General features: G+C 38.8%; 1 protein-coding gene across 6 annotated transcripts in view; it reads left to right on the top strand.

The window, feature by feature from the left end:
* KCNQ1 (potassium voltage-gated channel subfamily Q member 1) overlaps positions 1-16,560 on the top strand; it is a 364,755-nt gene that overhangs the window by 204,036 nt on the left and 144,159 nt on the right. The window contains exon 14 of one of the 6 annotated variants that reach the window (XM_074842354.1): positions 7,419-7,569. The exons of the other annotated variants lie outside the window; for them this stretch is intronic. Coding sequence (XP_074698455.1) covers positions 7,419-7,524 — 106 coding nt within the window. The 3' untranslated portion in view covers positions 7,525-7,569. The remainder of the gene's footprint in view (positions 1-7,418; positions 7,570-16,560) is intronic. 6 annotated transcript variants of the gene reach the window in all.

The raw sequence follows: 16,560 nt of genomic DNA, 5'->3' as shown, positions 1-16,560 counted from the left end.
GAACTTCATCATAAAGTAAGGAGAAAGTAGTCTCTTTTTTCAACAGGCATTGTTGAGTTCTGATGCAAATTCCATGCAAATTACTGACCTTGGAAACACCACGGGGGCAATCTTTACGTAGGCATGAACAATTTCTGCAATGTACTAAGGCATAAGTAGTCTTGGTTTTGACAGCAGACATACAAGAGTTTTTTCAGGTTACATGTTTCTGGAGCAAATGCATTTATTAAAGTCATTGCACAAAAATCTGCTTTACAGTTATTCTTCACTAACCTTTTCCCAGGAGATTGTCTATCATTATTCCAAGGTACTTGGTTATTTTCTGAATTAACTTTTGTCTGTGCACTAGAGGATGCAACTTCTGTATGATTTGGTTAAGGTGGCTTGAGCTGGATCTTTGAAAGTAACAGAGGTGTGTGTTCAGTGATCACATGAAATGAGAAATATCTGTACCTATAGGCATGCAGACAACTTCTAAACATTCTTTGCCCTTCACCACCTTAGATGATGTACTTAGCATCCTGCTTTTTGTCATAAAAATACGCATTTAGAAATGAGTATAATTAATCAAACTGTTATTCAAACTATTCCATTTTAAAGCACGTATGCACTGTGATTTTTTTTTTTACTCTCATGCACACACACACCCCACCAATGTTATGATTTAAGTATATTCATAGACATTCTTTTTGTTGATTAAATTGCTTATCTCTACTGATCTAGTGAAAAGTGGAAACATTTGCTTTTGGAATTATAGTCACACTTACCTACACGGTCTTCTCTCAAGGAAGCACAGTGACAAGCTGGCCTTTATTTGTAGCAGATGGTAAATTTGCTGGGTTTCACTAGGGGGGGGAAAAAGGGGGGGGGGGGGGAGGGGAGGAAATACACTGAATAAAAAAATACGTATTTTTTCAGATTGAGGAACTGGACACCTTGTCATCTGCAAAGCACTTTTTTTTTCCCTCCAACAAGAAAACATCCAACAGAATAAGGACAGAAATTTTGTTTGCATTTCTTTGCTTCTGTGTGAAGAAAACACAAATTGTAGTCCGTATCCTCCAAACATTTTGGGTTTGGTTTGGTGTTGTTTTTCAGATTTCATCTTGGAATTCTGTATTATTAAACTATAAGTTTATAAAGGAGAGTCTGTCAGAGTCTTAACTGCAGTGGTGCTCCTAGTGCTACTGCAATTTTATATGTGTTTCATTATATGTTGTACATAATTTCAATATATGATGTACACATTCCTGAACATTAAGTATATCCTATGAAATAATGGCACCTCATAAAAAGGGATCATTTTCATACTAATGATATACTTAAGCTGTTCAGAAACTAACTGAACTCGCAACTTATTTCCTGAGGCAGGATTTGGGGATATATTTAATTTAAATGGGGCAGCCATAGTGAGTTATGAATTGTGAAATGACCGCTATGTTTACCGCTTAAGAGGTGCAAAATTGTTAATTGATACATGAAGTCTCCCTTACCAAGTAAATTCTCACAGGGTGCATGCCTGTATTCTCAACAGTTAGATCCAAAAAATGATCTGCACATGTTTAGAAACTTTGTAACATTGTCTGCTGAAAACTTTGCTCAGCCGTTTAAGAAGTAAGGCAGGTTCTTCCATTTTAAGTGGCTCAGATTCACTCATCATTGAAAACTTCTTTACCTCCTTGCCTTTCCTTCCAATAATGGAAACAGGAGGAGGGGAAGAATTCCTACCAAAAGTTAAAGATCACAAAAGGCTGGAGATGCATCCTCTCTACTGCTCCACAGCCATGTGTCATTTGTTGCTTGCTCTTCTTTTTCCTCCCACCCTGTGTTTGTACTGTTAAGGTGTCTTTAGACACTGCATGTTGAAATTTTAAATATAGGAAACAGTGTCTCAAAACAAACAAAAGAAGGAGGCTTCTGTTACCATTGACCAGCTCTGTTATCACACATGCAGGTTTCAGAGCCTTTAACTTCTATATTCTGTCTGGGACAGAAAATTAAATCTCAGCTTCTGCTCAGGCCTTCCAGTTCTTATGATTTTATTGAAATTTTTCACAACTTTTGATTCTTTTTTGTTGTTGTTTTCCCTAGAGACCTAATTCTGAAACCAGGGGTCACTAGGAATATCTTAGTGTTTGTTTCGTAAAAAACTTTTCACTACAAATAGCTTGGAGGAAGGTCAGAAAATAAGTGCAAGTTGCCAGGTTTCCTCTCTCACATCACTGTCAAAACTGCGGCTTAAAAAAAAACCCTGCAAGTGTCATCACACTTAGGGAAAGGATAAAAATGAGGATTTCTTCTTCTGAGAGTTTTCCCTCAATTTTTACTTACTGAATCTGCAGTGACTGGAGGTAAAAGAGCTTGATGTGAGACCAAATTATTTGTTTGCCCTTTTCCATGCACTTGAAGCATTGTTTTTTTCATAACTGCCATGTAATTTATGGGACTGTGGAAGAGAGTAAGATAATCCTTTTCTCTGAGATAGTGTATCTTGAAGAACTTGTGTCTTTATGTGAAAGAATAATGGCCAAGAAATGAGACTTACGTTGTTGCACCCTTGAGCTAATATAATGAAATTTGAAATAAATGACAGTGAAATAATGTTAAATCAAGGAAATTCTCAGTGACAGTTAAACCTAAGCCATTAGTCATGTGTGCTCTAGTGATTGTTTTAAATATCATTTACATTCATCAGAGTATGAATTTCCTGGGGGGGGTTTGTTGTGGTTTGGTTTTTTTGAATCAATACTCTGTGAATTGGTACTCTTCAGGAAGATGCAGTTCTTGTACTCCACTTCCAAGTGACTGAGGTGTATGTGTGGTTGATATATACCTTATATTTTTAAGAGGGTAATATCTCTTCTGCTCTGCCATCCACGTGTTTAAGGGTTCCAAGATAAGGCAAGAAGTGAGTTCTCTTGTGCTCTGCAGGATTCCTAGCTGCTTTAAATGACAGTTTTAAATTGGTGCCTCTGCTTTCATTTTACTGTGTTCCTTTCCATCATCCATTTCAGCAGTGAAACTTGACTTGGTGTGTATTGCAGTCTAATAATGACTTGCCTTAGGAGCTGTCTGGCCTTGTGCCATGAGCAATCAAAGTGTCATTACTCGATCGTAATATGTAAGTTGCCATATCTCATTGCAGCGATAAGGAAATTTCAGAGGGTGAGGAAGGAGGAGGAATAGGAACATACAGTGAGAGAGAAGATGTGCCCTGGAAGAGAAGTAACTGTATTGGTTTAGGAATTAGGCATATGTTCTTCACATTGGACAAAAATAGTTCATAATAGTTTGGAAAGTTTAACATGTTTAATTTATCAAGTTGAGTTGAGATAGTTAAGATAAGAAAGGAGGCTTTTGTTTTCAGAAGTGCTACGTGCTCCTCACAGCCCAAACCTTTGAGCAGAGCCAGTATTAGGAGGATGGTCCAGCCCCAGGTAATGGATTGCCATACTGACTGGTCACTGCCTCCTTTAGCCTGAGTGCTACAGTCAGAGAACAAAAGTGAAGACTGAACTGTCGTGCAGAGTCACTCGATAGCTGATTGCATCTGAGAAATACCAGAGAAAACTTAGGAACCTGGCTTGCTTAAGTGGTTTTGTAAATCCTATCTGGCTGTCTAATTCTGCATCCATAAGCATGCAATTACTCTTATTTTTAATGTAGCTGTCAGACTACCAATTTATTTCACAGACCATCACACAACATGTCTGTTTCACACTTTAAGAAGAAATATATGGGTAAGTAGATCTCTGTAACTCATGCAAACATTGTTTTTATCTTTTGCTTAAGTAGAAGGGCTTCACACAGCAGTAGATGAGGATACAAGGCCAGAAGGATAGAATAAGATTTCTCAGAAACTCCATTAACTAACATCATGCGCATTGAGTTAATGGAATCTTGTCGTCACCTGTAAAATTTCTGTCAGCAAACATCTGGGTTAGATTGAACTTCCCAATAAACTGTGTTAAAATTGACAGAGCACAAAAGGGTTTGTATGTGAAACGCTGAGACGAGAGCTCTAAGAATCGTGGTGTTCTCCAGACTGTCATCTCAAAGAATTAAAATATCCTCAAGAGGGAGATGGGCTCTTTCTGTAGAACTGGACTTGACTTTGGCAATTCTGTGTGTTTAAAAAAAAAATAATTCTAAATAAAATCAAATCACTGCAAAAATGTCAAAGCCTTGACTTTGGCACAAGATAAGGGAATGGAATTTTGTCTTTATTTTCCATGAGCATCTACATCACGCTGAATATAGCATGCTGAATCCATGCAGAGTGGTGTCAGTGTGAATGTAGGCCTAGATTAAAAAGCAGTTAATCTGCTTGGACTTTTTCCATGCTATAAACTTGTTGCTGGTGTACAAGTTGTGAATGGATTGTTGGTCCTGGCTCTCACTTAGGTAGAACAATGGTATTGCAGTTAAGTGATGTCAGGGCACAGACCTATAGACAAATTACAAGGGGTTATTTTTCACAAGGAACAATTGCCCTGCTCTATTGTATTTTGTTGTATTTTTATGGCCATAAATAATTGTCAAGAAAGACAGGAAATTCCGTTAAAATGTAAGAAAAAGCATTTTCACTTATGAGGATGCTCAAACACTGGCGGAGGTTGCTCAGGCTGGTTATGGAGTCTCCCTCCTTGGAGATATTGAAAACCTGACTAGACATGACCCTGAGCAACCTGCTTCAGTGAACCCTGCTTTAAGCAGCTAAGGGTGGACCAGAAAATCTCCACAGGTCCCTTCCAACCTCAACTATTCTGTGATTCCATGAAAAAGTATACTTCAGACTTCATTTCTCAAGCATTTTCTTTTAGCACTTTTATATACCATGAAGTTAGTTGAGGATCTTCACTGTTAAACCTCTGCTGTTTCTGTATCGCTGGTTTTGTGATGTTGTCTTCCTAGTGATTAAGTAGTTGTGTGTCTGCCTCCCATCACTGCTGTCATGGAGACAGAGGACTGGCTTACTGGGATTGGGAACAGCACTGGGGTTTAGGGGGAGGGCACAGTCTCTGGAGAGGACTGGGTAGTGACACTGGAGTGGCACTGAAACATCAAGAGGATGTGAGGTGTTAATCCAGTACTATGGCCAAAATTACTTGTGAAATGGAAACATTCAAATTCCATTGAAGTAAAATTCAGTATTTAAACATGAGTGATGTTTTGCTCAGGAAAATGCTTTTTATCAGCAAAGAAGGGACATAATAGAGAGTGAATGAGGTGTGAGGTCTTGTGGGCTTTTCTGATAAAAATGGATACATTCGTTAGCCTTTAAAATAAGCTTCTGGTTATTGTTTGTTGCATTTGCCCTACTTCAGGTAATGATATGCTCTACATTAATTTTTGAAAAGTCTAAAGTGTTTACATGAGATGTGCCGTTTGTTGATAAAGGAAGGAAGTAAAAGGTTTTGGTGCTTTGGGGGTGCATAATCCTGATACGGTGCAAACCTGATTTCCAGCCTTATTTTGCTGAAACGAACAAGCCTGTCCTTTTGGCAGCAATGCTGCTTTGTCTGAAGGCATGAATCCCTTTTTTCCTTCAAATTTGACTGTTCTGACAGATGTATTACAAGGGCTGTACATGTTAACCTCTGCTACTTTGGGGGTGTTATATTAATTTTCAAAATCATGTGTTTCAAAATTATTAATTTCCTCCTTTTAAACACGTTCAGTTATCTTGTTCCACCTTGCTATGTTTCAGTTTTACCTAATTTTCCTGCCGTAGCATTTCTGAGTGTCTGACTCTCAGTTTCTCCACTGTGCATTCACTTTACTCCTGCAGTGGTGGTCCCTGTCTCTTATCCCGCAGAGATGAGAGGACGTGGGAATTAATTCCTCACTGCCCACCACAGTCATCTGGAAGTCTTTGTTCTTGCCAACAGAATTTTCTAAAAATACCTTTCTTTACATTGAATCCTTGTCTTTCCAGCTAGTTTTCTCCCTCAGTTTTGACTACTAATGGATTTCATTTCTGTAAATCATCTTGGCTCATTGATCCTCTATTGAAAAGTTTTGCATACTGGGGGTGCAGACCTGATGCCTCCTGCTCCCTCTGGGCAGGCTGGGGAATAGTTTATGTAGAATATCGACCCGATAGGGTCTGCCACTTGTTAATGAATGCAGAAATTTTCTCTTCTTTGCACCCAGTAAGCCAGAGATAATTATCCCTCCTTATTTCAGTCATTTCCAGTTTACCACATTTGAAAAACAGGTATCTTAACAGTGAGTTTGAAAAAAACATTTCTAACACTTTTAAAACTGTTACTTCAGTAAAAGAGAACCAAGCAGGTGGGTAGCAATTGCGACTATCAATGTTGCTTTCTTTAAAATGCTTTTAGTCAAATGAGATGTGAACAGCTTCTGTCTCTCCATTCCCTCCAGAGCAGGAACAGTCTTTTCCAGCTTTATTGTATGTGAGGCAGGGGTCCCGAATGGGAGCGGTGTCCTTGCAGAACAGTGTGACTGCTTGGAGACCAAACCTTCAGAGCCTGCTGGGAAAACCCCAAAAAAAGAAAACCAAATCCAGGTAGTGTGCCAGCTGGAAAAGGACTTAGAATAGAACAGAGCATGGCCACTGAGGGTGAAGCAGGAAAATCAGCCATAGCAGCTCCTGCACAAGCTGTCAAGCTGAGGCTTTTGCCACCTGTATTTTGTAGTGTTTGGGAGATGGGGGGCTGCGGTTCTCAGAGATGATGGCTGGGGCCAGGCTGTTTTCTCCAGCCCCACTATTTATCTATGTATTTACTTTAACATGCCAGTATTTAAAACTCAGTGTAGTTGGTTTTTATTTTGCAAATACCAGGCCAGGAAGACCAGAAGTTAAACCAACAGCAGCTGTCTGTTGTAGGACCAGGAGATATAAACATGCCTGTGTACAGAGCCCTGCAAGCCGCTTTTGCCCTCCTCCCCCACACATACTTTTTTTCAGCTCATTGAATGTCATTTGTGCCTGTACATGGAACAGGTGTCTCTTGTGAACTCCTTAAATAAACCGAATTTTAAAAAAAGATACTGATGTCAGTTTACACAGGTGCAGACATCATTCAGGAGAATGCTATTTGCACACAAACACACTACTGTTTACTGTCTGCGCTGCAATCAGAGCAGTGCCAGAAGGGCACTGAAGCAAGATGGAGCACGGTTTGCTTTGCTGCTGCTGCTGTCGATTGATGTGAACTTTCATAAAGTTCCGTCTCGGTGGGCAGCGAGTCCTTTTTGCTCCTTGAAGCATTAAAAAGTGCTCTTTCAAAGAGTGACTCAGAGGAAAGCAGAAGCCGTTACTAATCATGATATGTGAAATGGAATAGAAAATGTGTCTGTGTGACTCTTCTTGGTTTTGCTTGGTAGCTTAGCAGGAACTTTGTATTTCATCTTGTTTGTTTTTTTTTTCTCCCCGCCCTGTATTACAGCTTATCCAGGGCAGCCCATGCCAGGAACGATTCAGTGAACTTGCAGCATCTGTCAATGTGTGACAATGCCCACGGGTTATCTTTGAGACAGCTCTACCAATGCTGAAAAAACCACCTATTGCAGATGGCCCATGAGCAAAGGAGCACCGAGGTGCGTTATCATCCCACCTTCTCAGCCCCCTTGAGCTGATCAGAAACTTGTCCAGTCCCCAGAATAGCCATGAGCACAGCACGTGCATTAAAACAGGGCGAGCAAGTAGGAGCAAAGCTGGCTGTATATAAATCACACTCTGGGCTATCACAGTGCAAGATATCTTTATTAATTCAGCTTCAGAGAATTTAATTTTCATCAGATTCCCCAGCAGTGCTTATGGGCTGCATAGCTGCCCGAAGCCCACAGCGGCTGAAGCTGCAGGATCCCCACCCACCCTGGTATCTTTGTGGTACCAGACCAGTCTGCCACATGCTGTCTGTGGTATGTATGCAAGGAAAAAGAACTGAATGTGTCCAAGATATCTTGTTCATCACATACTTAAATAAGAGCAACAGTAGGATTCCCAGCATGAACCTTTTCTTTTGTATATATATATTTCAACTTCTGAGTGAAGGACGTCCACAGAAATGACAGACGTTTCTCTGGCAAGAAAGCCCACAAGCTCTTAATATCAGCTAGTGCCTATTAATTAGGCTTTCTGACAAAAGGCATGCTTGCCACACCCTTTTACATGCATTGGCCTGTGTAATTTTTTCCCTAAGTAGAGCTTTTAGGTATATTTCTTCCATTGAAAATAGTGCATTAAAAAAAAAACTCAAACTTTTACAAAAGCAAATTAAGAACAGATGTAGCTAAGCAATACTTTTTAACCCAGGAGTAATAAATGTTTGGAATGGACTGCTGTGAAGGTTATTAAGACTAAAACACTGGGGTCATTCAAATAAGAGTTGAGAGCATCCAAGGGGATGGAATTGGAGTAGAAAAGAAGTGGATAACTGAACATTATCCACTGTGTTCTTGATGATGCATAACACCCTGTGCACTTGTTTTATGTTGTATGACCTGAAAATCTATCTGCATTGGTTAAACATATACGAAGGATTATGCCTTGGTAAAAGCTATGGAAAGTTGATTATAATAACAAATGCCAACAAGCTAGTCTCTGGACTACATCACTTGGGAAAAGTTGCCTCAGAAGAAGAGCTGTTTGACTGTATTCCTTCTCTGATCTCATGGAGGACATAGATGTGACAGCTTGAAATGTTTAAAAACATTTAAATTTTATACTGACTGTGGTTACTGTGGAGAGATTTAATACACTGTGAGGAACAGTGAATTTTGAGGAAAAAGTAATATTCTAAGTGTGGTTTAAGTCCGTATTGAACAGATCATCGTAAAGATAGGAAGTAGAGACTTGTGATGTTCACAATTGATGAAAATAAACATCAAGAAAAGCACTGCACTCTGTGCTTGTATCTGGTATCCCAGGATTATTATCAGACGTTTGTCTAATCAAACAGCTGGGCAAGCCACTGCGTATGAACGCTGCAGCAGGCTGACACGTTACACCTACGTCTCTCTTGACTTTGCCAAGTCTACGCCTATAACTTCATTGTAATTTTTTTTTTTCTGCTTGGTCAGTTCCATCAAGCAGGTGGGTGTTTAGTATTATTTCTATAGATAGTACATTTATTTTGTATGTATAGAACTTCAGAGAGACCCATTTCAAAACACTAGTGCTTAGCAGATTGATGTCATATATATCGTGACATGTGCTGGTTCTCCTTCCTAAATGCACAAAAAATGGTTGGCTATGAAGTGGCATCCACAAATCTGAAGCTGGAAACAAAAGCTTGGATTTCATCTTTTCTGGGCATGTGGCATGTTGCAAGATGTGTTTTAATCTGGTAGATAAGTAATACAGCTTAGTGTTCAGATTCATGTCTAGAGTTATTGCCTATGACTTTATAAACAGAGAGAGAATGACAAAATGAGGAACACAGTGGCTTAACTTGGTAAATCCTCAGGATGTTTTCAAATTTTTTTTAGAGGGCTTAATTTTATACTGTGAAAGATAGAAAAAACTGGAGACAAACAATTTACCTGTTGTACTGACTTCTCAAAAGTAACAAAATTTACTAATTACTTGTCCAGGGCTTTCAGTTATCCAGCTTATAAATAGCATTCTGAGCATTAATTAAGCCTCATGGCACTGTGAATCTGATGTCTCCTTTTATCCCCATTTTAAAGACAGTGAGGCACTGAGAACCCAGACATGATCTGCTCTCCTCTTCTCTAATTGTCCTCCTAGCTGGGCCTACATACAGTAGAAGAAATTAAGCAAATATTTCTTTGAGCCTGAACAGTGGTCACTTGAGAACATGACATTTGCTTTCTAAGTTGTGCGCTATTCTGTATGTGCGTGTTGAGAGTACCTGACATGGATCTAAATACTTACGATGCTTAGAAACACTAAACAGCTTTTTCACTGCAAACATCATTTATCAAAGCTGTAATAAGGGCAACTTGCACAAATGACTTGAATACAATGGAAAGTCTGTAAGCTTCCACCGCCTCGGTGAAGTTGTTTCTAAAGTTGTTATAAAACAAAGGGTAGCTTTCCCTTTTATTGTCTTGCAAGGATCTCGTTGACTACTACAGACCTGAACTTTAACCTTGTAGGCTATTGTTCTTACCAAATTATAAAATATTTATGAGTGGCTAAAAGACACAGCTTTTTTTGTTTTCTTATAAGATTCTCACAGCAGAGTGAAGTGATCAAATTTTTATCCTAAATCATGAGGGTTTATGACGTGAGGCGTTCTGCAGCTAATGGTTGCACTTGTAAAAATAACAAAGGAAAAGCAGTAAAGAACAAGGTTTGCAAATCACACGAGGCCTCATCAAGCAGTGAGTATCTTTGGAGGTGACTTTTAGTAATGAGAGAAGTCAGAGTGCCTTGACAACTGGCTGCCTTTGTGTTCCTGTTACAGGACAGTCCGATGCCCGTATATTAGACAGACCTTTGTTAGCCCAGCTCTCTCAAACGTACCTTCCCCTTGTGCCTCAGCCCTGGTAAAAACAAAGGCTATGTGACATGACCTCTTTTCCTGTGCACATTTTAGCCTGGAGCCATTGGTCCAGCCTGTCTTAACTGATGACAGTCTTCCAGGTGCTGTTCTGATCTTAATCTTCTGGCTGAACCATAGGCCTAACATGGTAAGCTATAAATCTCCCTAGGTCACCGAGAAGTCTGCTGGTGTCATTTCTAATTGACCTCAGGGAAAAGAGACCAGCTTAGTTCATAATTTCCTAGGTTTACAGATTCACAGGCTGGCATTTCCAAAGCAGTGCTCGTGACTTTTCAGTAATAAATTACACTGAAAAGCCTACAGCTACAATAATTTATGATCTTTCTGCTGCTCTTATAACACATGCTAATTGGAGGAAAAAATTATTTATAGAAAATTTTCAGTGGAGTATTGGGAGAAAAAAATTGCATTGGAAAGCCAATGTTTTCTACTGAGTAAATTCTTTTGTGTAAACATATTTAGAATTTTCTCCGCAGTAGTAAAAAGAAATAGACTGTGGTATTGGAGGAAAAAGCCAGCAGTTGCAGAATGGTACACTTTGCAGTATATTTCATGGCGCAAATTGCTGAATAGCACTGTGTTTGGATGCTGTGGGTTGAGCTGGGGGGCTGGATCTTTGGTTGCACAGATCTGCCCAGCTCTAACAGTTCTTGTAAGCAGTGGTAGAGCTACCTCAGCTAAGAGGTTGCTCTCTAGGTGTAATAATGTGAAAGGATACAAGGAAATACTTAAACATCCAAAAGAAAAGAAGTTCTTGGTCAGTTTTACATGAACTGGCCTTTTGACAGAATAAGAAAACATTTTGCTCAATCCGTTACCATCCTTGAAATATAATCAGGAGTTAGGAACTGATTCAAAGCTCATTGAAAGATTCCCGATGACCTCGCTGTCAGCAAAACAAAGAGTTGTTTAATTGCTAAATATTATTTTAGTTGTATCACTCAGAATGAGAATGCAATTAATCTCAATTAAGGTGGAGTTTATTAGCACAAATTTGCTATTAAAATCCTTTAATACACGTCTTCCCTTCTGTTTCTTCTACCAACATTTTGAATATGCATGCATTTAAAATTAGTTAAATGTTATTTTGATGTGGAATAACCCAATGTTGTACTCCTTTAAATCTGAACAACAATTTCATACTTAGTCACAATTCCTTGAATTCCTGGAAAAATTTCAAAAGTATTAGCTCTGATTCCTATCAAACTAGATTTTCAGCTAACACTGCATAATGAACATCTTTCTTTTTGCCCATTTTCCAGTGGTATTCTGGGTTCAGTTACTGCTTCAGAGCTAATCCACAATTACATTATTTTATAATCTTTCCCAAATCCTTTGGAAACTTTTCCAGAAGGCTTCTTGGGAAAGCTGTGCTGTGTAGACATTTCAAAAGTGAAACAAAAGAATTTTCTACCCATTTTTGAAGAATGAAATACTATGCATAAACATGGCACTTTTACCTATTAAGTAAGAGTGAAGCAATTTGGAAAGCTGCCTTTTAACTGTTCTGGTTTTCAATATCAGCTTTATGATATCTTTAAAAAGTAATTTAGCACCTTTCAAAAATACAGCACTAATTTCCTGATAGACAAATGAACTTTACTATTAGGTTTGTTTTGGGAAGAATGATTCATTTATTCAGTTCACTGCTACTGACTGGTTTTAATTTGTTATTGATTCCTTACGGATTGTCCAAGTCACAAGCTATTTCTTAAGAGTTGTGCCACTATTTAACTTGGCATTTCTGACCCAAGCTTAGCTCATACACGAAGCTGTGGATCTAAGACACTTATATTAATCAGCATTCAGTCTAGTCTCATACTTGTGGATTACATTTATATTCCAACAATGTTACGGGAATGGTCTAAGCAAAGCAAAAAAATAAACACACTGAGCCAGGGAAAAATAAATTTCATCTGTCAGCCATCTTTCTGCTCTGTATGGTCACCTTTCTTTTAACCAGTTAATTCTGTAACAAGCTTGTTTCAGAGAAACGTGCATGAGGACAAGTCATGATGACCCCTGGGGCAGGGAGCGTGGTGTGGCAGAGCACATACATGAGAATGTGGATCCATGTCACGCTCTGAAGTAAACATCTGGTTCCTTCCCAATTCTGCTCAGAGGGTTGTTGTAACCTCTCCATGCAATTTGATTTTTTTCAGAGTTAATTTCCTATAGTAATTGCTGCAAATACCTTCTTAATGTTAATACACTTAGAGTATGCTTTTATCTGAAAGACACAGAAGTTTATCCTACGGAGTTTTATAGCCCATGTGAAACCCTTGGTTATATCTACCCAAACTGTTTTCCTATTATGTTCTCTGACACCTGGATGTTGAATATTAATTAGCAATACAGGAAGTAATTAGGAAGATTGTAGCCAGTCACGTGCCATAACTGTCCCTTAATTTAAAATTTAGTAAGGCGATTTAGCAAATTAACATCATGAAAAGAAAATGTGGTCCAGTCACATGCAGAAACACTAGTAGAGGTTGAGAAATAATATGGACCTTAACTAGCACAATCAACAGTTAACTCCAAATATATAACAAGGAAAAGGCTCTAGGAGTCAAGTTACTTACGGCTGTTTTCCAGCTAAGAAGGCTGTTCCTCATTCCTTGATGTTTGATGATTCTCATACATGTGTATGTAGGAATGACCCACACATCCTTACCACCACCAACTCCAGCGCTCCCTCTCCAATAACTTATGCTTCTGGTTCTTCTGAATTTAGACCATTTCAAAGGTATTAAGACACCAGAGTAAGTGTATATTTAGTTGGATTACCAAAAATAGTCAATCTGTTTAGGTTCTTGGCTTGCTTAGAAACAGGTAATTGTAGGCAGCTTTGTCCCCTACCCCCCACAAGCTGGAATCTACCTCCTGGAGACTGACATGCCATGAATCCCAGGAGCCTCGTCTGACAGTGCAGCTTAAGTGGTTTGCTGTGGCTAAATCCAGTTAGAAAGAAAAAGGTGCGTTCTCATGAAAAGCAGAGGTGAGCGTTGGGTTAAATCACCGATGCTGCTATTTAGTGCTGTCAGGGAATGCTTCAAGAAGGACCTGAGTTCCCATGTAATTCTGGTGACAAGATCATTTTCCTACGGTTAAAAAGGGAGAGAGTTGCTGGTAACCTCCTCATTGTGTCTTACTTTTCACCCAAACCCACTTCAGTTGTGTGGGTTGAATTCAGGCTACAGACCTCGAAGCTTTGCATCATCGCTCTTAACGTGCTTGACTGTGCAGATGAGAACACCTGTGCTGGCATATGAGCACATGCATGGCTGTGCAGATGAGAACACCTATGCTGGCATATGAGCACATGCATGGCTGTGCAGATGAGAACACCTATGCTGGCATATGAGCACATGCATGCACGGCCAGCTGGAGGTCTGACCCCTCCTCTTGCAAGATTTAAGGACTGAGATGAAAATTCCCTCTAAGGAGTAAACGTAATGACATTTTGATCCCTTGAGAAATGCTGTTGTAACCCTGCCTAGATTCTCACACTGTTTGGATTTTATTTTTAGCTCTGGCATTCTTGAAGATTAATAAGCATAATGTTGCTGAAATTATTCTGCCAGTGTAATGTTACCTGAACAGAGTGTTACGTAGTTGAGTAATGAAGCTGAAATGATGGCTTAGGGAGAAGCACGTGCTACAAATTGCACAATGCTTTAGAAAAAGGCCTATTTCGGTTTTGTTCTGCCAGTGGGCTTTTGATTTGTTGCTGTTTCAAAACACTTGCTAGCTAGTGAACCACAGATAAGTGCATAACAAAAATTGCACGGAGTGTTTCTGAGCAGTGGGACAGAACAGGGAAGTACAATAGAGAGGTAAATTACGAATGCACTTCTCAGTTCATTACCAGACCTACCTCTGTAGCACAAAAGCAGAAAAATACTGTTTATCTCAAGTTCAGAACACTGAATTCTAATTTTTATGAGGGCTTTTAGTGAGTAAGTATATCAACCTGCAGTAATTCCATTGAAGCTACTGGAGTCACTTTAAAAGAAAACTTCAAACTCTAATGTCTACTGCAGAAACTGGTGAACATCCATTCATCACAGGGTTTTTTTAATATCTAATAATGTGTGCCAAAAAAAAAGGAAAAATATCTTTGTGCACGCATTGACTAATTTGGTGAAATTTTATATTTATTCCTATCTACTGTTTTGTATGATATAAAAATGGTCTCAATTTTCCACTGCCTTTATTCTTAATAAGTCATGTGAGATTTTTCATTACTGTAGTGCATAGGTACACCTGAAAAAAAAAAAAAAAAAAGAAAATCTGGTTGTGTAAAACTGAACCTGCCAATTATTTCTGAGAAACTTAACACAAGAGACTTGTTTGTAAATGTTATGAATGGTACTCAATGAAAACTTTGTTTGATTTCAGTTATGTTTAGTATAATTTGTTCTGCTCTAGGGCATCCTGCGAATAGGAGATTGTACGCAAATGAATACTGAGTGAAGCAAAGATCATTAAGAGAGGAACTGGGGGGGAACCACACATGCTGGACACAATTATGTGTGTGTGTTATATTATGCTATCTTGGACACATCAGCACTGACTGCTTTGTTCCTTAGAATGACCTTTGATCAAGAGAGACTGCATGTGTCTTTGGTCATTCCCACATCCTAGGCTACTGTAGATGAAGGGAATTTCTGTGGTGTCTTAACTATAATCTCACTGGGAGCTGCCTCATTGTGTGCAAACACTCTGGTAGATGTCTGCCTTGTTGGGAGTTTACAATTGGAGGAAAGGATGGTGGCATTACCTCAAGCATACTAGGCATTGTGCCAGTGTAACTGAGCAGATGGTGACCTGTGGGTCATGGGACTATATTTCTGAGATAGATGGGAAAGGAAATTCTACAGTTTGCAGACCAGATGGAGAGTTCTCACAGAGCTAGCTACAAGGAGTGTATCTACACATGTGTGTGTGTAACAGAATGTCGAATCAGAGTAAAATAGCAAATGGATATTATTAAATGTAGGAAGAAAAACTTACCAATGGCTTTCACGCAAGAGGACGTCACGTAATAAAGGTATTTTACGTGGCTGTTAAATGCAGCATTCACAAGTTTCCTGCTAGTTTCCGTACTTCACTCTTTCATCACGTAGCATTTGAATCACTTCTATATAAAATATCTGTAATTAAAAAGCCCTATTGTTCTCATTCCAAAAAGATAAGTGGTTTACTTTCTCTCTAGTATTCATTTTATCCAGATTTTTCAAGTAGGGTTTATTTCCAGATAATTTTTTTTTTTTTTTTACAAAGAGGGTACCAGGTGCAAAGTTTCTTTACCTAAAATGATATTCTCTGTCTGCCAGACTTGCCTCCTTTCTCCCATTATTATTTCTTGAAGGCTTTTGGGGGCTCTTAGTTGTGTCACTTGTAGGACGCTTGCAAAGCAAAGCAGATATTTCTCAAGCTCTGGCTGCCAAACGTCAATATTTGTGTAGTTTTAATCTGCAGGTTACTTGGACTTTGAAAAAATTACTGCTCTATTGTTCTGAAAATACAAAAAGTATTTGATCTGTGGAAGTATATACTTCACTAGAAGGACTACTAAGAGCCTGACAGATTTTGTGTGTCGTGAAATAATATATGCAACACTAAAACAAGGAAGAGAGGGGTTTCTTTTTCTAAGAAGCTTCCTTTGATTCTCTTTTAATGAATCCATGTGCCAGTACATAATCCATAAGCCATTCCAGGAAGGAAAATTCAGTTGTAGGGTCTCTTTCTCAGGATGGCAATTGAATATAAATCAATGAAAAGAACTCCTCCTGGTTTCTCTGCAATGATTGTGGCTACAGGAAGGGGCAGTTATTGTGCATTGTTCGGAGTAAAAAAAATGAAATCTTGAGCTCTTTTTGCTTTGTGATTTGTTTTCCACCTTGAATTTAACTTTTAAATAAAACAGTTCAAGAGGAGCCCATGCAACCCTTTAAAGAATGAAGAGCATAAAAGTAATAAATATCTTCAGATACATAAACTATCGGATAGGCCATAAAGGTCTGGTTGCTGTTATATTTCATCCTCAATC

The sequence above is a fragment of the Strix aluco genome, chromosome 16, assembly GCF_031877795.1.
Source record: "Strix aluco isolate bStrAlu1 chromosome 16, bStrAlu1.hap1, whole genome shotgun sequence".
In the NCBI taxonomy this organism is placed as follows: Eukaryota; Metazoa; Chordata; class Aves; order Strigiformes; family Strigidae; genus Strix; species Strix aluco.
The sequence above is the reverse complement of the archived record's forward strand: the minus strand, read 5'-3'. Positions and strand labels throughout refer to the sequence as shown.